Source organism: Poromitra crassiceps, assembly GCF_964638095.1.
Source record: "Poromitra crassiceps genome assembly, chromosome: 9".
NCBI lineage: Eukaryota > Metazoa > Chordata > Actinopteri > Beryciformes > Melamphaidae > Poromitra > Poromitra crassiceps.
In genome coordinates this window covers 42,009,218-42,034,338 of record NC_139630.1, presented here as the reverse complement: position 1 = coordinate 42,034,338, position 25,121 = coordinate 42,009,218, and the positions used below count along the sequence as shown (strand labels likewise).

General features: G+C 44.2%; 1 protein-coding gene across 2 annotated transcripts in view; it reads left to right on the top strand.

Moving 5' to 3' along the window:
- The window catches only part of ptprk (protein tyrosine phosphatase receptor type K), a 190,410-nt gene that overhangs the window by 122,162 nt on the left and 43,127 nt on the right, over window positions 1-25,121 (top strand). For both annotated transcript variants that reach the window (XM_083643454.1, XM_083643453.1), the window contains exons 11-16: window positions 19,201-19,383; window positions 19,819-19,938; window positions 20,384-20,493; window positions 20,946-21,147; window positions 21,364-21,469; window positions 24,970-25,042. In XM_083643454.1, the coding sequence (XP_083499580.1) occupies window positions 19,201-19,383; window positions 19,819-19,938; window positions 20,384-20,493; window positions 20,946-21,147; window positions 21,364-21,469; window positions 24,970-25,042 (794 nt within the window). The remainder of the gene's footprint in view (window positions 1-19,200; window positions 19,384-19,818; window positions 19,939-20,383; window positions 20,494-20,945; window positions 21,148-21,363; window positions 21,470-24,969; window positions 25,043-25,121) is intronic.

Sequence of the window (25,121 nt, the reverse complement as noted above, 5' to 3'; positions counted from 1 at the left end):
TAAATAAATAAATAAAAAAAGAAAAATCCATGTAAACGTAGTCATTGACTGCGTTTACATCAACATGAGTATCTCAGTTATTATTAGGTTTAACATTAAATACAACATACTGTACTATATGCAATACTACGTAAAATGCATAAATTCAGAGTGGATATCTAAATATATTGTATACCTGAACTCACCACTAGAGGCCTGTACTACAAAGCCAGTTTAGTGGTTTAGCGAGGTAACTTCAGGTTTAAACCTGGTTTGGCCGTACTACAAAGCAAGTTAACTTCTTACCGACATATATTTCCATAGCAACTTATGCTTCACACTTAACCTGGTCCGTAGCAGGTTAAGTTGCAAGGATAAGATTAGACCTTAAATCCACCGCCCACGAACCAATCGAATCAGCAGTTTGGAAAAATGGCCAACCCCTTTCTGGATGAGTTTCCCGAAGGAGCACGAATTGTAATGTTGAATGAGTAATGGTAATCAATGTTAATGTTAATCAAGGACTAAAGCCTTGCACTTGTTGGCTATTTTAAGCCCTATACCACTTTGGAATATGTTTTTATATATTCATTTTTGTGCTCTCGTAGCCTAGATACGTTGTTTGATCCCGCTGATCGATTGCAGCTGAATAGTGAGTGGAGAAATATCAAACCGGCATAAAAAGGTTACATAAACGTCTCCAAAGCGCACGGTGCCGTGTGCGCAATGGAGCTGAGACTGACGTTGGGTTGGAATTGAAATAGTCATAGCTTACATGCTGGCCTACTACATCTAAGCAATTTAATATGGGATCACCTGCACACAGGCGATCCCATATTAAGATGATTCATATCTAGCCTACTCCTGCATTTTGCAGCTGCAAGTGTTGCTTTTGGCCTGTATGATGTGATTGAACTTCATATTTCCAGCATCATTATATGAAATATGGAGATATGCGACTCTGCTGACAATATATGTGACCACAAAATAGGCTATTTTTTATAAATGAAATCTATGCCCGCACATAGCGTGTCGTTCAGAAGCCTCTTTTAATTTTATTATCATTCTTTTTTTTATTGATAGCCTATAGGAATTATTCAATCAGTGCGACTAAACATGACATCATTATTATTCGTTGAGCCTAAATGGTCTACGGATTTTGGACTGAGACATTAGGCTACACATTGCTTCCACTCGCAGTTTATTGAGAGGGTGAATTCAGCTGCTGTAGGATACGTGGAGGCAGAAACCGCTCTTCAAATAAATGACTGATGTGAATAAAAGTGGTAACTTTAGACAGTCATTCGGGAACAGACTAAAAATATCCAATGCGGATTTTGATTCTGACATAGTAGTCGATGGCTTTGATGAATGAGGAAATAGGCGTGTCTGGCGCTGTAAAAGCTACGGTTCTGAGCTGAGCGGTCCATATTGCATTGTGATTGGCTAGTTGTTAAAAACCACGCCTCTTTTGCGGGCGCGAGCTCGTGTGCACGGGCATTTTCATGTGCACGCGCAGTCAACTTGATTAGAAAAACCTGGTTCGAGTTAACGACTGGCAAACGAGGTTCGTAGTACAAGTTAACTACAATCGAGCTGATCTGGTTTAGACAAACCAGATCAAGGGACAGATCCTGGATCTTCTTATCCAACATTCGTAGTACAGGCTATAGTATAGGTAATGAATGTTTGGCGACTGAGATATTCTGCTGACCATAATATTGTAGTGATATCTCTACCTCTCTTTCTCTTGTGTCTCCAATATGATAGAGTTTGTGTGTGTGTGTGTGTGTGTGTGTGTGTGTGTGTGTGTGTGTGTGTGTGTGTGTGTGTGTGTGTGTGTGTGTTTTGTTGTTGACACAGAGAGAGCGAAATACAGGCAGGGGTAGAAATGTTATTTAAATGGTAATGATTCCTTTGCCTTTTTTGTTTGGTTAGGTTTGTCTGATCCCACCACCTGTAGTTTACTGAATATTTACGGTAGTTCAACACAATATGACGGACACACGCACACACTCATAGGGAAATGTGTGCAAAAACCATGCGTGTGACCGCATAAAACATTGCTTCATTTAAAACCAATAAAGTTAATAAAAAATAGAGCAACCATCTCTCTCTGTCCCTGTCTCTCTCTCTTTCTATCATTGTCTCTCACTCCCTCTCTTCCTGTCTCTCTCTCACTCACTCACTCACTCCTCGATTTTTCTTCTCTGGTGATTTATTGCTCTTGTCTGAGGGGTGAAAAATAATCAACTTGAAGTCGAGAGTTAGTGTGTGTGTGTGTGTGTGTGTGTGTGCGTGTGCGTGTGCGCGCGCCCACGCGCGTGTGTGTCTGTGTGTGTGTGTGACAGAAGGTGATGAAGTAGCTTTTAATCCAAATCCTGAATTTTCTGCAGGAAAACTCTCGGTCATGGCAGGTTAGTCACACACATGCAAGCGCAAACCCACACACACACACACACACACACACACACACACACACACACACACACACACACACACACAGACACATGTTTACAGAGGCACACTCACACAGAAGAGAGAAACACGTTAAGATGTATAGAGAGAGAGATGAAGAGAGAGAATGGCACACAGAAACAGAGAAAATGGGCAGAAGTACCATGCACTCAATGTAGCTCCATTTAGGCTCTTTTCATCACTGACTTCACCAGTGTTTGGACAAGCTGTGTTCATCACAGTATCTGCTATATAAACATGTGCACTGATTTTAACAATTTCCCCACCATGGTTTCTGACTATTTTCACTAATCTGCCAAGACCCACAGGATATCTTCTTCTACAGTATGACTAAAACACTGAATATCTCAAAAGAAAGAAGAGAGCCTCTACTTTCATAGAAAAAAAGTGTTTCTGCCTTCATCCGTTCTTTAGTTATCGACACTTGAATGTAGGTAGTGTTCACCGAAAATTCCCGTCTGTCCCCAGAAAGCAGAGAAAAATGCATTTTTGTAGCAGTGGAGCGAGGGAGAGATTCACCCCGCACTCAGAGAGAGGACGTGCGGGTCACGCTCTTGTCTTGCCCAGGGGGCGGAGGCTTCTGGTCTTTGGGGCATATCTGACAGCTGAAACTTACATGGTGTGAAGGCTCAAAAACCGGATTAGTAATCTACCTGACAGGAGAAGTGTGCGTTTACAAGCGTCTGGTGAAAAAAAATCCTTCAGCTTTGAGTGATTGGAGATTGTTGCTTTTCTCCACTTGCTGGTTTTGGTAGACAATAACCATTGCTTCTGTGCAACACTGGAAGGGCAGTAGCATTTGGTCAAGACTCAAGAGGAGCATCTATCACATGACGGTGAAAACACGGATTGATGTGATATCACCTCAATGGCGGGGAAAGGGTTAAAGCGCACATGGGTGTGGTGCTTGATGTCACAGGTTCAGATAATTCAGGTGTAATTCATCCCCAGTTGCAACAGATAATCACCATAAGCTCTCAAGGCAGAATACAAAATACTATATCACCAGACCAAGAAAATATAATAAAGAAAAACAGCCATAATAACCATCATCGTCAGTATAAATGGGAGCTAGGGCTTTGTCTGTTTGTTTCTCTGTCTGTCCCACTGATGACATCAGTGATGTCATAAATTCACTCACACACACAAGGCTAGTTCAGTGATGATGTCACTGATTACATCATCAGTGATGTCATAAATTCCACTGATGACATCATCAGTGATGTCATAAATTCACTCACAGACAAGGCTGTTCAGTGGTGTCACTGATGTCTCACACACACACGCACACACAGTCCCAGTGATGATGTCATCAGTGATGTCAGAGGCATTGTGACATCACACACACACACAAGAGACAGACATACATGCGCACACACACATTAAGTCCCAGTGATGGTGTCATCAGTGATGTCATAAATTGTGACATCATCAGTGATGTCAGTTATGTCATAAGAGTCCCACTGATGATGTCATAAGAGCAAAATCTAGTCCCAGGGGCAGACACTGAAAGAAGTGGGAGTCAGACTCCCGTCTTCAGCCATGGACAGCTGTATGTTGCCAGCTCCAGGACAGGTGATCCAGCATCCCTGAAGTATGCCATCAAGGAGCAGACAAGCTGCATATGCGAGCTGCAGGTCCAGCTCAGCGAGGTGCAGGGCGGTTGAGCCCGCACAGCGGGCAAGCCTAGGAATCGACTGCCTAGTTATTTACAATTACATTACATAAAATCTGATAGACTAATGCTGTAATGCATCAATCTTGCGGACATTGTAAATATAGAAAATAGTCCATAAGAAGAATGAGATAGAGATGTAGATATCCTAAAAAAGAATGTCAGAGAAACCATTTCAAATCAAACTCAACATTTAACCCATACTGTAGGGCACTGGTCTTCAACCGGTGGTCCAAAGTAGTTTGTGAAAATGTAGAAAATGTATCTTAGACAAAAAATAATAATATTGATTAAATGCCAAATAAGCTACTTTTGCCAAAAATGATTTACAAAGTGAATCTGATGAAGCAATATGTGAAACACGTTGTTCCTTGTTTTTGTGTGTGATTTATTTTTAAATTGTAAGGGGCCCCTGCTCTGTTTCTCTATCAACCAAGGGGTCCTTGGGCTGAAAAAGGTTGAAGACCCCTACAGTAGACCCCTGTATAGACAGTGTATAGGGAGTACAGTAAGGGTCCTTAAACGATGGATCCAGAAAGCCTCTTGTATCTTTTGCTGTTTGAATCTTGCTGTCAGTAGAACCTCATAAAGACATCACTGTGCGTTTGCCCACTTTCTTACACAGAAACACACACACACACACACACACACACACACACACACACACACACACACACACACACACACACACACACACACGCACACAAACACACACACACACACACACACACACACACACACACACACACACACACACACACACACACAGAGGCACACACACTTCCACACAGACATGCTAACACTGTGCCGATCGCACGCGCACACACACACACACACACACACACACACACACAGGTCAGGGGAGTCACAGTATTTCTCATATGTTGCACTAACTCAGCACGACTTGGATTTATAGAAGAATGGAATCACAAAACACACACTTCCACACAGATGCATTAACACTGCGCTGATCACACACACACACACACACACACACACACACACACACACACACACTGTATCACATGTACTTCTTTTGTGAAAACACACGCACGCACGCACGCACGCACACGCGCACACACACACACACACACACACACACACACACACACACACACACACACACACACACACACACACACACACACACACACACACACACACATCCAGTCAGCAGTACAGCACTTTAAGGGTCAGGCCTTAGAAATGTCCAAATACAGAACTGTCAGAAAGCCACAGAGATCATGCAGAGGGACAGGTAGAGAGACAGACAGAGGTACAGAGAGACAAACAGAGATGCAGAGAGACAGGTAGAGACACAGACAGAAATGCAGAGGGACAGGTAGAGAGACAGAGACAGACAGAGATTCAGAGGAACAGGTAGAGAGACAGAGGGGCAGAGAGACGGGTAGAGAGACAGAGGTGCAGAGAGACAGGTAGAGAGACAGACAGAGGTGCAGGTGCAGAGAGACAGGTATAGAGACAGACAGAGAGACAGACAGAGATGCAGAGAGACAGGTAAATAGACAGACAGATGCAGAGAGACAGGTAGAGAGACAGACAGAGATGCAGAGAGACAGGTAGAGATACAGACAGAGATGCAGAGAGACAGGTAGAGAGACAGACAGATATGCAGAGAGACAGACAGAGGTGCAGAGAGACAGGTAGAGAGACAGACAGAGATGCAGAGAGACAGGTATAGAGAGACAGACAGACAGACAGATGCAGAGAGACAGACAGAGGTGCAGAGAGACAGGTAGAGAGACAGACAGATGCAGAGAGACAGAAATTTAGAGACAGGTAGAGAGACAGACAGAGATGCAGAGAGACAGGTAGAGAGACAGACAGAGATGCAGAGAGACAGGTAGAGAGACAGACAGAGATGCAGAGAGACAGGTAGACAGACAGACAGACAGATTCAGAGAGACAGACAGAGATGCAGAGAGACAGGTAGAGAGACAGACAGAGATGCAGAGAGACAGACAGAGGTGCAGAGAGACAGGTAGAGAGACAGACAGAGATGCAGAGAGACAGACAGAGGTGCAGAGAGACAGGTAGAGAGACAGACAGAGATGCAGAGAGACAGACAGAGGTGCAGAGAGACAGGTAGAGAGACAGACAGATGCAGAGAGACAGGTAGAGAGACAGACAGATGCAGAGAGACAGGTAGAGAGACAGACAGATGCAGAGAAACAGGTAGAGAGACAGACAGATGCAGAGAAACAGGTAGAGAGACAGACAGATGCAGAGAGACAGGTAGAGAGACAGACAGATGCAGAGAGACAGACAGATGCAGAGAGACAGGTAGAGAGACAGACAGATGCAGAGAGACAGACAGATGCAGAGAGACAGACAGATGCAGAGAGACAGGTAGAGAGACAGACAGATGCAGAGAGACAGGTAGAGAGACAGACAGATGCAGAGAAACAGGTAGAGAGACAGACAGATGCAGAGAGACAGGTAGAGAGACAGACAGATGCAGAGAGACAGACAGATGCAGAGAGACAGGTAGAGAGACAGACAGATGCAGAGAGACAGACAGATGCAGAGAGACAGACAGATGCAGAGAGACAGGTAGAGAGACAGACAGAGATGCAGAGAGACAGGTAGAGAGACAGACAGATGCAGAGAGACAGACAGATGCAGAGAGACAGGTAGAGAGACAGACAAAGATGCAGAGAGACAGGTAGAGAGAGATTATACTTCTTAATATTAACCCCAGAGGAGAAAGCAGTTCTCCTGGGTGAACGGACAGCATCTCCTCTAGCAGCTACTGTAAATATGATACAACCACTATAAGATCCCCAAATGATATGTTAATAAGTAATTGTATAAAATTGTATTGCATTATTGTATAGCAATCAAAGAATGGACTGCATCAGTATAATAAGTAAAAGGTTAAAAATAAATAAATACCGGTAAATAAATCCCCGGGCGCTGCACAACGGCTGCCCACTGCTCCTAGTTCTAGGAAGGTTCCTAGTAGAGGATGGGTCAAATGCAGAGGATGAATTTCCCCATGGGGATAAATAAAGGATAACTTAACTTAAATAAATAAATACATTAGAACTTGCATTATGTGACACCTATGTATTTAATGTAATTATGTAACGTAAATCTTCTGTAAACTGCTTTGGCAATAACATGCTTTCGTTCATGCCAATAAAGCTATTTGAATTGAAGTAAAATTGAGAGACATCTCAACGCAATATCTCAGGAACGCTTTGATGGAATTGTTTCAAATTTGGCTCAACCGTCCAGTTGGATTCAAGGATGAACTGAGATAAGAGTACTTTATTTATCCCCGGAGGGAAATTCTGGCGTTACAGCAGCAGTAACCTCAATGACAGTAACACAACATAACTTATATAAAAAAAACACAAAGAGGTAGGTGTCGGTGAGAACAAAACAAAAAAACACACACAACAAATACATATTTACACAACTACTAGCTCTCTTGCATTTTTCCGGAACTGTCCCCTAGAGCAGAGGTTCTCAAATGTTTTTCAGCCAAGGACCCCTTACAAGATAGAAAATATAACGGGGACCCCCTCATTCTGATTTGTGATTTTGGGCTAAGCTTAATTGTTTCCATGGTAACTTGCTTGACTTTTAATTCGATAGGTTTGTTACTAGAATGTAATCCATGAACCATTTTAGATTTAAAGCATAAACTATTTTCGTTGAACTATGAAGATTTTGCAAAATATATATATACTGTATATATTTTTTTACATTACATTACGTCATTTAGCAGACGCTTTTGTTTTGTCCAAAGCGACTTACAATATCACAATTTGTCAACAGTACAGAAAACCACTATGCAACACAATCAATGACAGCCAAGATATTTTGATAGACTAGCACCATGTAGGAAGTAGTTTGAGAAGGAATAAGTAACATGTAGCATTTTTTTTCTTTTTTTAATAAAAAAAAATGAAAAATCAAATTACCTGAAAACTTTTTGCGGACCCCCTGGCAAAGTGCCACGGACCCCTGAGAACCACTGCCCTAGAGCATATTATATTATATAATGCTATTACTATGACTGTACACTGCAAGAATGTGCAATGTGGACAAAGTGTGCAATGTGCATTAGAAATGTGAGTTTCTTTCCAGGAGGGGAGGAGAGAGGCAGAGGAGTCTCCTCTCTCTGCATGTAGGGGAGTTATTATATACAGTATGGGCACAAAATACCTCCTGTAACGGTCTTTACTGCAGGGGAGCTGACGGAGCGGAGCCTCTGACTGAAAACACACTGTTGTCCAGCCAGTAGGTTGTGTAGGGCGTCTGTAGGGTCCTCCATTATTTTGAGCAACTTGTGCAACATCCATATTTAACTGCGTCGTCTAGTTTGAAGCACAAACATCAATGAGAAATAAGAAATGACCAAATCAGCAAGTCCAAAACCTCACACACACAAAACGCTCTGCTCCTGAGAGTGATTTTTGGCACGCTTTTTTCTCTCACCGTCCCCCCCCCCCCCCCCCTTTTTTTTTCTTCTGTTGGCATATTCCCTCACTTCCATTTGTCTTCCTCATGACAGTGGAAGGATTAGCAGGGACTAATTGGAGAGATTAACTTGGATTTGGCCATGTCTCTTGTCACTTCCCCCCTTACCCTCTCTCCTTCTCTTGTCTCCTTTCTCTCCCTCTCGTCTTACCCTCTCTCCTTCTCTTGTCTCCTTTCTCTCCCTCTCGTCTTACCCTCTCTCCTTCTCTTGTCTCCTTTCTCTCCCTCTCGTCTTACCCTCTCTCCTTCTCTTGTCTCTTTTCTCTCCCTCTTGTCTTACCCTCTCTCCTTCTCTTGTCTCCTTTCTCTCCCTCTCGTCTTACCCTCTCTCCTTCTCTTGTCTCCTTTCTCTCCCTCTTGTCTTACCCTCTCTCCTTCTATTGTCTCCTTTCTCTCCCTCTCGTCTTACCCTCTCTCCTTCTCTTGTCTCCTTTCTCTCCCTCTCGTCTTACCCTCTCTCCTTCTCTTGTCTCTTTTCTCTCCCTCTTGTCTTACCCTCTCTCCTTCTCTTGTCTCCTTTCTCTCCCTCTTGTCTTACCCTCCTTCTCTTGTCTCCTTTCTCTCCCTCTCGTCTTACCCTCTCTTCTCCTCTTGTCTCCTTTCTCTCCCTCTTGTCTTACCCTCTCTACTTCTCTTGTCTCCTTTCTCTCCCTCTTGTCTTACCCTCTCTCCTTCTCTTGTCTCCTTTCTCTCCCTCTCGTCTTACCCTCTCTCCTTCTCTTGTCTCCTTTCTCTCCCTCTCGTCTTACCCTCTCTCCTTCTCCTCTTGTCTCCTTTCTCTCCCTCTCGTCTTACTCTCTCTCCTTCTCTTGTCTCCTTTCTCTCCGTCTTGTCTTACCCTCTCTCCTTCTCTTGTCTCCTTTCTCTCCCTCTCGTCTTACCCTCTCTCCTTCTCTTGTCTCCTTTCTCTCCCTCTCGTCTTACCCTCTCTCCTTCTCCTCTTGTCTCCTTTATGTCCCTCTTGACTTACCCTCTCTCCTTCTCCTCTTGTCTCCTTTCTCTCTCTCCCTCTGGTCTTACCCTCTCTCCTTCTCATCTTGTCTCCTTTCTCTCCCTCTGGTCTTACCCTCTCTCCTTCTCCTCTTGTCTCCTTTCTCTCTCTCCCTCTGGTCTTACCCTCTCTCCTTCTCCTCTTGTCTCCTTTCTCTCCCTCCCTCTGGTCTTACCCTCTCTCCTTCTCTTGTCTCCTTTCTCTCTCTCCCTCTGGTCTTACCCTCAAGTCAAGTCAACTTTATTTATAGAGCACGTTTACAACGACTAAAAGCCGACCAAACTGCTTCACAGATAAAAACACTAAAATATGGAAAACAACAAGTACAAATACAACTGCTACAGAGCAAGGTAATACAAGGTGCAACAGATACAAATAATAAAATAAACCAAGACTAACAGACAATGTACTGTAGGTTGCCAGGAGGCAGGCTCAACTCAGGTCGAAGGCCAGGGAGAAAAGGTGCGTTTTGAGCAGGGATTTGAAAGCCTCTAGGCTCTGGGCTGATCTAATGTGGAGGGGGGGGCTATTCCAGAGCCTAGAGGCTATGCTCTCTCCTTCTCCTCTTGTCTCCTTTCTCCCTCTCCCTCTCTGGTCTTACCCTCTCTCCTTCTCCTCTTGTCTCCTTTCTCCTTCTCTGGTCTTACCCTCTCCCTGTTCTGTTGTCTTTGTTCTTTCTTCTGGGTTCTGTCGAGGGCTGGAGTTGGTTCAGCCCTTATAGGGGAGTCTTGTTTCATTACATTTAATTTCCTCTGCTTTTGTTTCCCCTTCTTTAATCCCGGCCTCTGGATTGTGCTGATATGAAGCCTTGTCCTGCCTGTTATTGTTGTTGCTGTTTATTGCCATTGTTGTTGTTTTCAAAGCTCTATGTGTGGAGAACAAAGCCTTTTAGTTCCAACGTGCAGACAGCCGTTTGTCTGTCTGCCCGGGAAGGCCGGGGAGCGGGACAAGGCCGTCTCTGTGGCTTACCGTTGGAGCTGCTCCCGCACGACTTTGGCCACCTTCCAACCTGGTTATCCTTTCTCCTCTCTCTCCCTCTCTCTCTCTCTCTGTGTCTCTCTCTGTCTCTCTCTCTGTCTCTCTCTCTGTCTCTCTCTCTGTCTCTCTCATCTTCCTGTCACTCCTCTCTTTCACCTCCTTTTTCCCCCTTCCTCCCTCTAGCCCCACTTTCATTTTCTACACATTGGTTCATTTTTACAATCATCTTTCCTCCATTCCCATTCTGCTCTCTCTCCTGTCCTTGCACCGAGCTTTCTTTCTTTCTTTCTTTCTTTCTTTCTTTCTTTCTTTCTTTCTTTCTTTCTTTCTTTCTTTCTTTCTTTCTTTCTTTTCCCATTTTCTGACTCATTCTCTCTCTACATTCTCACCTCCCCCTCCCTCTCACTTCTGGCAATAAATAGACAGAGATAAGCATCAATGCATTATGGGTCAGAAGGGGAATGGGACTTTGAAATGTGTGTGTGTGTGTGGGGGTGGGTGGGTGGGTGGATGGGTGGGTGTGGGTGTGTGACAGGCAGCCAGTCGTATATTTTGTTTTAATTCCAAGTTGAAAACCATCTCAGTGTGTGAAGCAGTGTTAGCATCTAGAGACCCTGAAATCAATACAATTTATTACGCTGCCCTACCTGTGTGTGTGTGTGTGTGTGTGGGGGGGGGGGGCTTTACCTAATAGCTAGGTTTATGGTGAGGATCACAAGTATTGATTTGAACAGGGAGAGAGACAGGGAGGGGGAGAGACAACAGCAAGCGAGGAAGAGACAGGAAAGGGAGAGAGAGAGAGACAGGCTAAGAAAGCAGTGTCTCACTCTCTCTATTTAAATGTCAACCATCCAATAACAGGTTGAAGCAGAAATGAAATGCTCTGACCCCTCAGCTATTAACACACACACGCACGCGCGCACACACACACACACACACACACACACACACACACACACACACACACACACACAAAATCACCTGCACAGGTGTGTTCACTTCCTTCCCTTCCCTCTCTCTTTCTGTCTCTCATATATGTCTACATCAGCCTGCTATTTACATCTAAATGACTTAGCACACATGTTTGTATTTCAGCTTACAGCTCTGTGTGTGTGTGTGTGTGTGTGTGTGTGTGTGTGTGTGTGTGTGTGTGTGTGTGTGTGTGAGAGAGAGAGAGAGAGAGAGAGATATGGGTTTACCCTTGACGATGCAATCTTATGAGAAGTTTTATTGAGCCGTGCACATTGGTTTCTCTCTCACACACACTATGCGTGTGCACATACACACACACACACACACACACACACACGGGCCAGATTTAATCTTGATTTTGTCACAACCTGACGTGTTTGTGTTTTTGTGTTTGATTGTGTGTGTGCGCGCGTGCATGCGTGTGTGTGTGTGTGTGTGTGTTTGTGTGAGTGACAGGCAGATAATGGCTTGTCAGAAGAAGCGACAAGTTTGTGTCCTTGTGTTTTCTCCCTTGAGAGAGAAGCCCGAAGAGAGATACAGACAGAGAGACAAAGGGGGTGAGGGAGAGAGAGAGAGAGAGAGACAAAGGGGGTGAGGGAGGGAGAGAGAGAGAGACAAAGGGGGTGAGGAGGGAGAGAGAGAGAGAGACAAAGGGGGTGAGGGAGGGAGAGAGAGAGAGACAAAGGGGGTGAGGAGGGAGAGAGAGAGAGAGACAAAGGGGGTGCGGGAGAGAGAGAAAGGGGGTGAGGGAGAGAGAGAAAGGTGGTGAGGGAGGGAGGGAGAGAAAGAGAAAGGGGGTGAGGGAGGGAGAGAGAGAGACATGGGGTGAGGAAGGGGGTGAGGGAGGGAGAGAGGGGTGAGAGAGAGAGAGAGTGCGAGAGAGAAAGGGGTGAGGGAGGGAGAGAGAAAGGGGGTGAGGGAGGGAGAGAGACAAAGGGGGAGAGGGAGGGAGAGAGAGACAAAGGGAGAGAGGGAGGGAGAGAGAGACAAAGGGGGAGAGGGAGGGAGAGAGACAAAGTGGGAGAGGGAGGGAGAGAGAGACAAAGGGGGAGAGGGAGGGAGAGAAAGGGGTGAGGGAGGGAGAGAGACAACGGGGGTGAGGCAGAGAGAGAAAGGGGTGAGGGAGGGAGAGACAAAGGGGGATAGAGAGAGAAAGGGGTGAGGGAGGGAGAGAGAGACAAAGGGGATGAGGCAGAGAGAGAAAGGGGTGAGGGAGGGAGAGACAAAGGGGGATAGAGAGAGAAAGGGGTGAGGGAGAGAGAGACTAGTGTCTATTTAAGGTGAGGTGTTTTTGATTAAAATCCTGGGAAGACAGGAGGAAGCAGGTGGGTGATGCAGAGAGACAGACAGAAAGACAGAGGAAGAAACATCAACAGGTGATATCATGGCTATCACTCTGTGAAGAGTTGTCCAATGATGCCGAACGACACCAAAGACAAAAATAGCATTTAACTATTTGATAGCTAAACAACAGTTATTCACATCCATGAAAAGATCCAGGTAAAGATAGCATGATATTTTCTCTCAACAGGGTAACAGAGGCCCTGTCGATAGAGTAGGAAACGCCCACCCACATCCTGACATTACTGTCTTTCAGAGGCTGTAACGGGCTCATCTTTTTCAAAAGCTAAGAAATGTTCAACTTTTCAGAAAAGCGTGATTTGAACTGCAAAAGCGTGATTTGAACTGCTTTTTCCATCTGGGCGATGGAGAAATAGCACATTGTAGGGTAATAATTGAATTTATGTTACTGTAATAGCGATCATAAAGACAGTATGGATTATACCCAGCAATGTATTGTAAATATCTGCTATCTGGTAAGCCTTGCTTGTTCTACAACACTGTATTGTTAGAGACATTACTGCTAGAAGTGCTAACGTTACGTTAACCAGGTGGTTAGTGCAGCTGCTAAGCTAGCAGCAGGCGTTATCATCCGCTTCTCCTCACCCAAAGCGCTCCAGGCAGCGCCTTTTCCATGCCATGAAGACGCTGGCAGGCGCTATGTGGACACACGCCCTAATAGGTAAACATCCCCGGCACGATGTGCTGCAATGTGCCTCCATGTACTGATAACATAATATACTGCAATGTGCCTCTATGTACTGATACCACAATGTGCCTCCATGTACTGATACCACAATGTACTGCAATGTGGCTCCATGTACTGATAACATAATATACTGCAATGTGGCTCCATGTACTGATAACATAATATACTGCAATGTGCCTCCATGTACTGATACCACAATGTGCCTCCATGTACTGATAACATAATGTACTGCAATGTGCCTCTATGTACTGATAACATAATATACTGCAATGTGCCTCCATGTACTGATACCACAATGTGCCTCCATGTACTGATAACATAATGTACTGCAATGTGCCTCTATGTACTGATAACATAATATACTGCAATGTGCCTCTATGTACTGATAACATAATGTACTGCAATGTGCCTCTATGTACTGATAACATAATGTACTGCAATGTGCCTCTATGTACTGATAACATAATATACTGCAATGTGCCTCTATGTACTGATAACATAATGTACTGCAATGTGCCTCTATGTACTGATAACATAATGTACTGCAATGTGCCTCTATGTACTGATAACATAATATACTGCAATGTGCCTCTATGTACTGATACCACAATGTGCTGCAATGTGCCTCCATGTACTGATAACATAATATACTGCAATGTGCCTCTATGTACTGATAACATAATGTACTGCAATGTGCCTCTATGTACTGATAACATAATATACTGCAATGTGCCTCTATGTACTGATAACATAATATACTGCAATGTGCCTCTATGTACTGATAACATAATGTACTGCAATGTGCCTCCATGTACTGATAACATAATGTACTGCAATGTGCCTCTATGTACTGATAACATAATATACTGCAATGTGCCTCTATGTACTGATAACATAATGTACTGCAATGTGCCTCTATGTACTGATAACATAATATACTGCAATGTGCCTCTATGTACTGATAACATAATATACTGCAATGTGCCTCTATGTACTGATAACATAATGTACTGCAATGTGCCTCCATGTACTGATAACATAATGTACTGCAATGTGCCTCCATGTACTGATAACATAATATACTGCAATGTGCCTCTATGTACTGATAACATAATATACTGCAATGTGCCTCCATGTACTGATAACATAATGTACTGCAATGTGCCTCCATGTACTGATAACATAATATACTGCAATGTGCCTCTATGTACTGATAACATAATGTACTGCAATGTGCCTCCATGTACTGATAACATAATGTACTGCAATGTGCCTCCATGTACTGATACCACAATGTGCTGCAATGTGCCTCCATGTACTGATAACATAATATACTGCAATGTGCCTCTATGTACTGATAACATAATGTACTGCAATGTGCCTCTATGTACTGATAACATAATATACTGCAATGTGCCTCTATGTACTGATAACATAATATACTGCAATGTGCCTCTATGTACTGATAACATAATGTACTGCAATGTGCCTCCATGTACTGATAACATAATGTACTGCAATGTGCCTCTATGTACTGATAACATAATGTACTGCAATGTGCCTCTATGTACTGATAACATAATATACTGCAATGTGCCTCTATGTACTGATAACATAATGTACTGCAATGTGCCTCTATGTACTGATAACATAATATACTGCAATGTGCCTCCATGTACTGATAACATAATATACTGCAATGTGCCTCTATGTACTGATAACATAATATACTGCAATGTGCCTCGATGTACTGATAACACAATATACTGCAATGTGCCTCGATGTACTGATAACATAATATACTGCAATGTGCCTCCATGTACTGATACCACAACCTCCATGTACTGATAACACAATGTACCGCAATGTGCCTCTATGTACTGATAACACAATGTACCGCAATGTGCCTCCATGTACTGATAACACAATGTACCGCAATGTGCCTCTATGTACTGATACCACAATGTACTGCAATGTGCCTCCATGTACTGATACCACAATGTACTGCAATGTGCCTCCATGTACTGATAACACAATGTACCGCAATGTGCCTCTATGTACTCATACCACAATGTACTGCAATGTGCCTCCATGTACTGATACCACAATGTACTGCAATGTGCCTCCATGTACTGATACCACAATGTACTGCAATGTGCCTCCATGTACTGATAACACAATGTACCGCAATGTGCCTCCATGTACTGATAACATAATATACTGCAATGTGCCTCGATGTACTGATAACATAATATACTGCAATGTGCCTCGATGTACTGATAACATAATATACTGCAATGTGCCTCTATGTACTGATACCACAATGTACTGCAATGTGCCTCCGTGTACTGATACCACAATGTACTGCAATGTGCCTCCATGTACTGATAACACAATGTACTGCAATGTGCCTCCATGTACTGATACCACAATGTACTGCAATGTGCCTCCATGTACTGATAACATAATGTACTGCAATGTGCCTCCATGTACTGATAACACAATGTACTGCAATGTGCCTCCATGTACTGATAACCACACATTTCAATTCAGTTAGAGCAGGCAGGAAGGAGAGAAGCGTGTGTGTGTGTGTGTGTGTGTGTGTGTGTGTGTGTGTGTGTCTGTGTGTGTGTGTGTGTGTGTTTTATCGATCCAGCTAAATGAGCCAGTTAAAGTAATTAGAGCCCAGGGCAGTGAAGAGAGGAGATAGGTAGATTAAATCGACAATCACAACTCTGAATACACATAAAAGATGTACAAACCAAACACACACCTTCTAGAAGTTATTGCATTTTAAGAATGCTTGAATTGAGGTGAAGTGAGGAGCAGAGATGCGTGTTTTTGAGTAAAAACGTTGACTCAGTACTCTTACTCTCTTTTGGCACCTGCATACTCAATCACAAACCATTTGTGTATACACAATCTGTGGCCTCTGGCTGAACGTTTTGGATGAGGTTGTTCTCACTTGTTTTGATCTGCCAGAGTTGACTTGATCACCCTGCTCCAATACAATATGGCAGTCAGGTGTGCAAATAGAATGAAGCCAGAAATACAAAATACAGCAACAGATTTGACTATTAGCTCCCATCGGCCCACATTTGGCATCAGGCATTTTTGTCCTTCCTGGTGAGGCTAAAACAATGATTTCATGCCGAGAAACTTTGCAGATCTGTTTGTCGGTCAAAAGTTCACAAGTGGCCCTTTCACTTATGTAAGTTCATCAAATAATGATTTTTTTTTTTTTTTATCAAGTTTTTTTTCTCCTGTCCCGTTCGTTGCTCCACCCCCTCTGCCCATCTGGGGTTGTAGACTAGCACATTCTTCCTCCGATACATGTGCAGTCGCCAGCTGCTTCTTTTCACCTGACAGTGAGGACGTAGGGTGTGTGACGTCCTCGCTACATCGCTATTCACCCCAGCAATGTCGCCGCCACGCACCTTGAAGTCATAAATCTTGATCCCCGCCATCTTGGTTGACCTTGTCTCTCTCCGTGTTCCCCTCCCCCTTTATAGAAGCATCTTGGTCAGTGGCGGCCGGCCACTAGAGGGCGCCAGGGCGCCGCCCCACCTATACCCACATGGAGGGGAAAATAAAACGTTATATATATATATATATATATATATATATATATATATATATATATATATATATATATATATATTTATAAAACGGCTCTCTCAAATCAAGCAATCTGATTGGTTCACAGCCATTGTATAATTCCAGTAACCGAGTTCAATAACCCATGGCCATGGGTTATTGGTTACCATGGCAACTCTCTTACTAAAAGGCAGCGCTGCGCTCGAGCCAAACAGCTTTCTCCTGATCTGCTGTATGGAGGGTCACTAGTCCTTACAATGAGTCATTATGGACGCATGATGGCGCAACTCTCTTACTAAAAGTACCTCAAAAACAAAATGGCGGAGACAGCTTTCAGATCCTTGTGAATTGATCTTCGCTTATAACTTTACTAATACTTTGCAGAAAATGATGTTTTGTACAAGAATAGACGCGGGCTAATGTCTTAACCCCTCTCTCGCGCGCCCTCACTCTTAACCCCGCATTTCTAAATAAGACGTAACGTTACTTGGTGTCGGCATATGGCTCTGGTGTGGGGCTTTGCAAAAGCTCTCAGCAAGCGCCAGGATTGGCCAATGTCGACTTCAGTCTCCAGAACGATCCAATCAAATCACCCGCACGTCTATCTTCTTGCTAGAGGTCCCGCCTTACAGTAGTGTTTCAACTGACTCTATCAGAATAAAATGCCAGTCGGACTTATAGTATTATTATTATTATATTATTATACTTGGAAACCGTTTTATAAAAGCAATATAGCACTCAAGCTGCGTGGTGTTGTGGAATATATCCCGCTGATAAGCTGTTATAACGCTGATAACAGCTTATCAGCGGGATATATTCACCACAACACACTTGCTCTCGTGATATATTGCTTAAATATATAGACCTATTTTTTTTATGAGCGAGGTGAATATTAGATAGTGAGTATATAATCTGCAATAAATATGTAGATTCATAATGATCTACATGTGTAGGCTACTGTTTTTGGGTCAATATTTTCTTGCACCGAATTGCCACGGACGCCGTCCGGGGACTTCCGGTTTCCACCAGTGCAGATCAGGATCTGTGTAGTTGCACATGCGCTGTTCACTCTCAAAAACAAAGGGATTTGGGAGGGCTCTGGGCGCGCGTATCTAGCGACCAGGTGGAGGTGGGGTCAGGTAGAGTGAGTGTCGTAGGACTGTGACGTAGGCTAGGCTACGTAGATGGGTAGCGACGCAGTATATATAAACACTAGTAGCAGTCCCACGCCGACGGCTTTGCAGCACGCGCGTGAAGCAAAGAAGTTTGTTTTCAACTGCCATAAAACACAAAAGACGTTTTGCAAGAATGGAGAAAGAAAATTCTGTGAAGTCACTCAAAACGACGCCGTTTGAGAGACGGACTTTACAGGAGAAGCATCGAGTGAAAGAGCTTGGACCAGATCACCCTGAGCTCGCCATTAAACAACAGGCTACAGACAGAGGAAGAAAATACACTCTGTCTTTTTCAGACGTTTCTAGTAGCTAGTAACGTCCGTTACTACTTGCTTGATTTAGGGCTGTAGTGGACGATAATTCAATAGCCTATTATTGTTGTCTTTCAGTGGAATCATTGTGATGATATGAAGTTATTTTAATAGTGACATTTTTGCTGTCTAAATTGATGATGACAAGCAAATGTTACTTAAAAACTGATCAAATGAGGTATGGCAGAAATATTATTTGAAAATATAAGGTTTGTTTGACATCACCATTCAGTTCAATGAGATGAACACTGATTTTGCATACGTGAAACATATGATATTGATATTGAGAAGAATCCTTATGATTATCATATTGATTTCAACCCCATCGTCCAGGCCGATATTTGGTATAGCCCTCCCTGGACAAAAATGCACCAGCCGCTACTGCTCTTGGTTGACCTTGTCTCTCTCCGTGTTCCTCTCCCTCTTTATAGAAGCATCTTGGTTGACCTTGTCTCTCTCCGTGTTCCTCTCCCTCTCTGTAGAACCCATGCGGACCCCGAAGAGGCTGAAGATTGCTGAGACCAGGTCTCGCCTGATAGCGGTGGACTGGGAATCACTGGGTTACAACATCACTCGATGTCACACCTTCAACGTCACCATTTGTTACCATTATATGACTGCCAATAACCACAGCAAGGCTGACTGTTTGGACATGGACCCTAAAGGTATAGGCCTAATGTTTGATGTCACCATTGCTCAATTACTGCTACTATTATTATACTGCTAAAAATACATGGGATTAATACTGATGAAACAATGAAAATATATTTAGTTTGTAAAGGCTGCAATATGGGTATGTTTAAATTAATTTTTTCATTACCAAAATCCATGTCCAGAAATACTATATAACATGATGAGCTCAATAAGCTGTAATACTGAAAGTGTTCAGAGACAAGCAACTTTAAACTTTATAAATGAGACAATGTTGTCATATCGATGAAAATATTAGCAATATGATATATTGTCCTTTTCATGCACCCCTAGAACAATAGTTACCATGCCTCCCTACTTTACTGTTAATCTGAGGATGATTATAACACTTGAACAGATTAAACATCATTATTTGACAATAACGTGTCTATTTCCCCCCCCGAATTCAGCACCCCGCCACCTGGTCGGCAACCTACCACCCTACACCAACGTCAGTCTGAAGATGATTCTCACCAATCCAGAGGGACGGAAAGAGAGTGATGAGACTATCATACAAACTGATGAGGATGGTGCGATACACACACCCACGTGCCCCCCCCCCCTTCCCCAACACACACACACACACACACACACACACACACACACACACACTCACTCACTCACTCACTCACGCTCTCTCATGCTCATTACAAGTTAGCAGAGCCCAGTGTTTATTAAAATAAAATAAAAACACACAAATTGATCATTTTATAATACTGTAATATGAAACAAAGAAAAGGCAAGACAATCTTAGCTCTACCCCATCAAAATGATCATTGATTAGTTTTCTGTCAATCAGTTAATCAACGCACTAATGCTACAGTTGATTTTACGACACTGTATAACTGTGTGTGTCCATGTCTGTGTGTGTGTGTGTGTGTGTGTGTGTGTGTGCGTGTGTGCGTGTGTGCGTGTATGCGTGTGCGCGTGTGTGTGTGTGTGCGTGTGCGTGCATGCGCGTACATGTCTCAACAGTTCCAGGCCCAGTTCCCAGTCAGTCAGTAAGAGCCACCCCATTTGAAGACAGAATCCTCCTGTACTGGAAGGAACCAGCTGAACCCAATGGAGTTATCATACAATATGAGGTATTATTTTGAGCTGTAATCGGGGGATGTCCCGATACCACTTTTTTGCTGAGTATGAGTACTGACATCTGGGTACTTGCCGATACCGAATACCGATACCAAGTAATTAATTAGGGGTCAAACGTTTTCTTTTTTTACGCCTTATGGTTAATTAAAAGATAACTTTTCAAGATTGTGTTTTTTTTTAGCAGCATCTCACATCTTGAGCACACGATGTATATTGTATACATGTGTTGTAGCAGTTTTTAAATTATGTATTGATTTGATAAGATCATGAGTGAAAAATGAGGCCTCTCTGATGTCAAATTTTTACCAGTCACGTCTTGTCCCAAAATATGCCAATATGCCTTGATAATCAATCAAAGGTCCTTTAGTTTGATATCCAAGAGAGCATAGGAAGCCTGTTAAAGATTTATCCATACTTTGGATAATCCATCTCTGCTCCTCTACAGATCAGCTACAGCGGTGTGCGTTCGTTTGACCCTACGGTGCCTCTCCAGCGGCCGGGACTCATGGTGTCTCTGCCCTCGAACGCCACCCATCACCTGTTCTCCCAGCTCCACCCGGGTGTCACCTACCAGCTCTCAATACGAGCATCCACCTCCAAAGGGTTTGGTCCTGCAACCACGCTCAATGTGACTACTAATATTTCAGGTAAGAAAAAATAAAGGTTTAAAGAGCATGGTGCACGTTAGAGACCACTTTGCATTAATATGTGTGACTGGTATGTAGCAATAGGATTCTCTTCAGTTTTTTCTGCCCCCTCCCCCCCCCCCCCCCCCCCCCCACGCATGTCTTCAAATTCTCTCTCTCTCTCTCTCTCTCTCTCTCTCTCTCTCTCTCTCTCTCTCTCTCTCTCTCTCTCTCTAGCCCCTACGTTAGAAGAGTATGATGGGGCTGAGGCCTTTCTGAATGAAACGGCGACAACCATCACTGTCCTGCTCAAACCTGCCCAGGCTAAAGGAGCGCCTATAAGGTATGAAAAGAGACAAACATGTCTGCACACTGTAGCTCCCTTAAGTTCATTTGTTGAACATCCCAACATGACATTTCAAGCTACTGCTCTTCTTCAGACATGAATCAACGATGCCATCTTTAAATACACCGTATCCCAGTGGTCACATGACCATCACATCCCGGTGAAAACAGTATAATACATTTAACCCACTGATATCCTATCTATAAAATTCACATGCATGTTACAAAAAACAATATTATGTTGTATAATATAGGTATTAAGTTTTTTGTTTTTTAAGTTTTTTTTTTTTTTTGAAAGGGCCCTCACAGCACATGAGAAAATAACATCAGGCCAGTAGCCGTCATACCTTAAATATTGCTAGATCTAAATAGAGGCTCCTCCATATTAAAAAGGGATGTCCCTAAGAGATAAAGACAGGAATCTACAATATCTGCTGCACTGTAGCTCAGGAGTCCTCCCAACCCAAGAGACCAAGATACATTTCAGTGGATGGCAAAGGAATCTTCTTAAAACGCAAACATAACACATCCTCATGAGTAACATGGATAATCACAGGATAGTATCACAATCATAAGTAATCACCATTCTGGCTAAAGGAGCCCCTATAAGGTATACATGCATACATTACTAACAGACTGTACTGTACTGACAAACATAATGTACATATAGTGCACACGTAATAGGCGGACACGTCCAGTACATACAGACACGTATACATGCAGTCAGGCCTACAGACTTTTCTCTTTGTGTGTGTGTGTGTGTGTGTGTGTGTGTGTGTGTGTGTGTGTGTGTGTGTGTGTGTGTGTGTGTGTGTGTGCGCGTGTGCGTGGGCGGGGGGTGGAGTGAGTGGGCATGTGGTTTGGGTCCATCTGTACTAACATGCTGGCAGACCTGAGATAGAGGAGGCGAGAGGGGGTGAACAGGAGGAGCAGAGGAACAGGAATCAGGAAGTGGCAGGAGCCGTCTGTCAATCTACCACATTCCCATATCTGTTTACCTCTTTCACAAGCCACGTCTCTGTTGTCTGAAGGCTAAAAATCCTCCCTTCACCTGGCTCTCCCTGTCATCTCCCCTGTCATCTGCATCACCCTCCTCATGATTAAAGACTTCACCTGTATCTCCCCTGTCATCTGCATTGCCCCCTCATGACTAAAGACTTCACCTGTCTCTCCCCTGTCATCTGCATCGCCCCCCTCATGACTAAAGACTTCACATGTCTCTCCCCTGTCATCTGCATCCCCCCCCTCATGATTAAAGACTTCACCTGTATCTCCCCTGTCATCTGCATCGCCCCCTCATGACTAAAGACTTCACCTGTCTCTCCCCTGTCATCTGCATCGCCCCCCTCATGACTAAAGACTTCACCTGTATCTCCCCTGTCATCTCCCCTGTCATCTGCATCACCCTCCTCATGACTAAAGACTTCACCTGTCTCTCCCCTGTCATCTGCATCCCCCCCCTCATTACTAAAGACTTCACATGTCTCTCCCCTGTCATCTGCATCCCCCCCCTCATTACTAAAGACTTCACCTGTCTCTCCCCTGTCATCTGCATCCCCCCCCTCATGACTAAAGACTTCACCTTTCTCTCCCCTGTCATCTGCATCGCCCCCCTCATGACTAAAGACTTCACCTGTCTCTCCCCTGTCATCTACATCGCCCCCCTCATTACTAAAGACTTCACCTGTCTCTCCCCTGTCATCTGCATCCCCCCCCTCATGACTAAAGACTTCACCTTTCTCTCCCCTGTCATCTGCATCGCCCCCTCATGACTAAAGACTTCACATGTCTCTCCCCTGTCATCTGCATCGCCCCTTCATGACTAAAGACTTCACCTGTCTCTCCCCTGTCATCTACATCGCCCCCCTCATTACTAAAGACTTCACCTGTCTCTCCCCTGTCATCTGCATCCCCCCCTCATGACTAAAGACTTCACCTGTCTCTCCCCTGTCATCTGCATCGCCCCCTCATGACTAAAGACTTCACCTGTCTCTCCCCTGTCATCTACATCGTCCCCCTCATGACTAAAGACTTCACATGTCTCTCCCCTGTCATCTGCATCGCCCCCCTCATTACTAAAGACTTCACATGTCTCTCCCCTGTCATCTGCATCGCCCCCCTCATGATTAAAGACTTCACCTGTGTCTCCCCTGTCATCTGCATCGCCCCCTCATGACTAAAGACTTCACATGTCTCTCCCCTGTCATCTGCATTGTCCCCCTCATGACTAAATCCTCCCTTCACCTGTCTCTCCCCTGTCATCTGCATCGTCCCCCTCATGACTAAAGACTTCACATGTCTCTCCCCTGTCATCTGCATCGTCCCCCTCATGACTAAAGACTTCACATGTCTCTCCCCTGTCATCTGCATCGCCCCCCTCATGACTAAAGACTTCACCTGTCTCTCCCCTGTCATCTGCATCGCCCCCCTCATGACTAAAGACTTCACATGTCTCTCCCCTGTCATCTGCATCGCCCCCCTCATTACTAAAGACTTCACCTGTCTCTCCCCTGTCATCTGCATTGTCCCCCTCATGACTAAAGACTTCACATGTCTCTCCCCTGTCATCTGCATGGTCCCCCTCATGACTAAAGACTTCACATGTCTCTCCCCTGTCATCTGCATTGTCCCCCTCATGACTAAAGACTTCACATGTCTCTCCCCTGTCATCTGCATCGCCCCCCTCATTACTAAAGACTTCACATGTCTCTCCCCTGTCATCTGCATCGCCCCCCTCATTACTAAAGACTTCACATGTCTCTCCCCTGTCATCTGCATTGTCCCCCTCATGACTAAAGACTTCACATGTCTCTCCCCTGTCATCTGCATTGTCCCCCTCATGACTAAAGACTTCACATGTCTCTCCCCTGTCATCTGCATTGTCCCCCTCATGACTAAAGACTTCACATGTCTCTCCCCTGTCATCTGCATTGTCCCCCTCATGATTAAAGACTTCACCTGTCTCTCCCCTGTCATCTGCATCGCCCCCTCATGATTAAAGACTTCACCTGTCTCTCCCCTGTCATCTGCATCGCCCCCCTCATGACTAAAGACTTCACCTGTCTCTCCCCTGTCATCTGCATCGCCCCCCTCACCCTTCACCTGTCTCTCCCCTGTCATCTACATCGGCCCACTCATGACTAAATCCTCCCTTCGCCTGTCTCTCCCCTGTCATCTACATCGCCCCCCTCATGACTAAAGTGGATTTAATAGGTGAGCTCAATGAGGAATGATAGCGCTCACCTCGCTCAGTCGATGCACGGATCAGTGCTTAGGGTTGTTTTGCACTGCATCAGTCACTGATGCACGGATTAGTGTTTAGCAGACAATAGGACGCAGACTTGAACCCTCAGTGTTCTGTTATGTTAACATAACTACACAGTCTATGAATGAAGTATAACTAAGAAATACAAACCCCTTTGTATTCAGAAATCTGATAATACCTATATACTGTATTAAGTAATACTAGAATTCTTATTGCATTTTTATCCCCCCCAGTGCATACCAGATTGTGGTGGAGGAAGTGAATCCTCGGCGCTCACGTCGCCAAGCGTCCTCTGACCGCTTCCAGGTGATTATGATGTATACAGTCTGTCACATCTGTTTGTTTACTTACAATGTATAGCCGTTTTTCCACATGCGTACCGGAA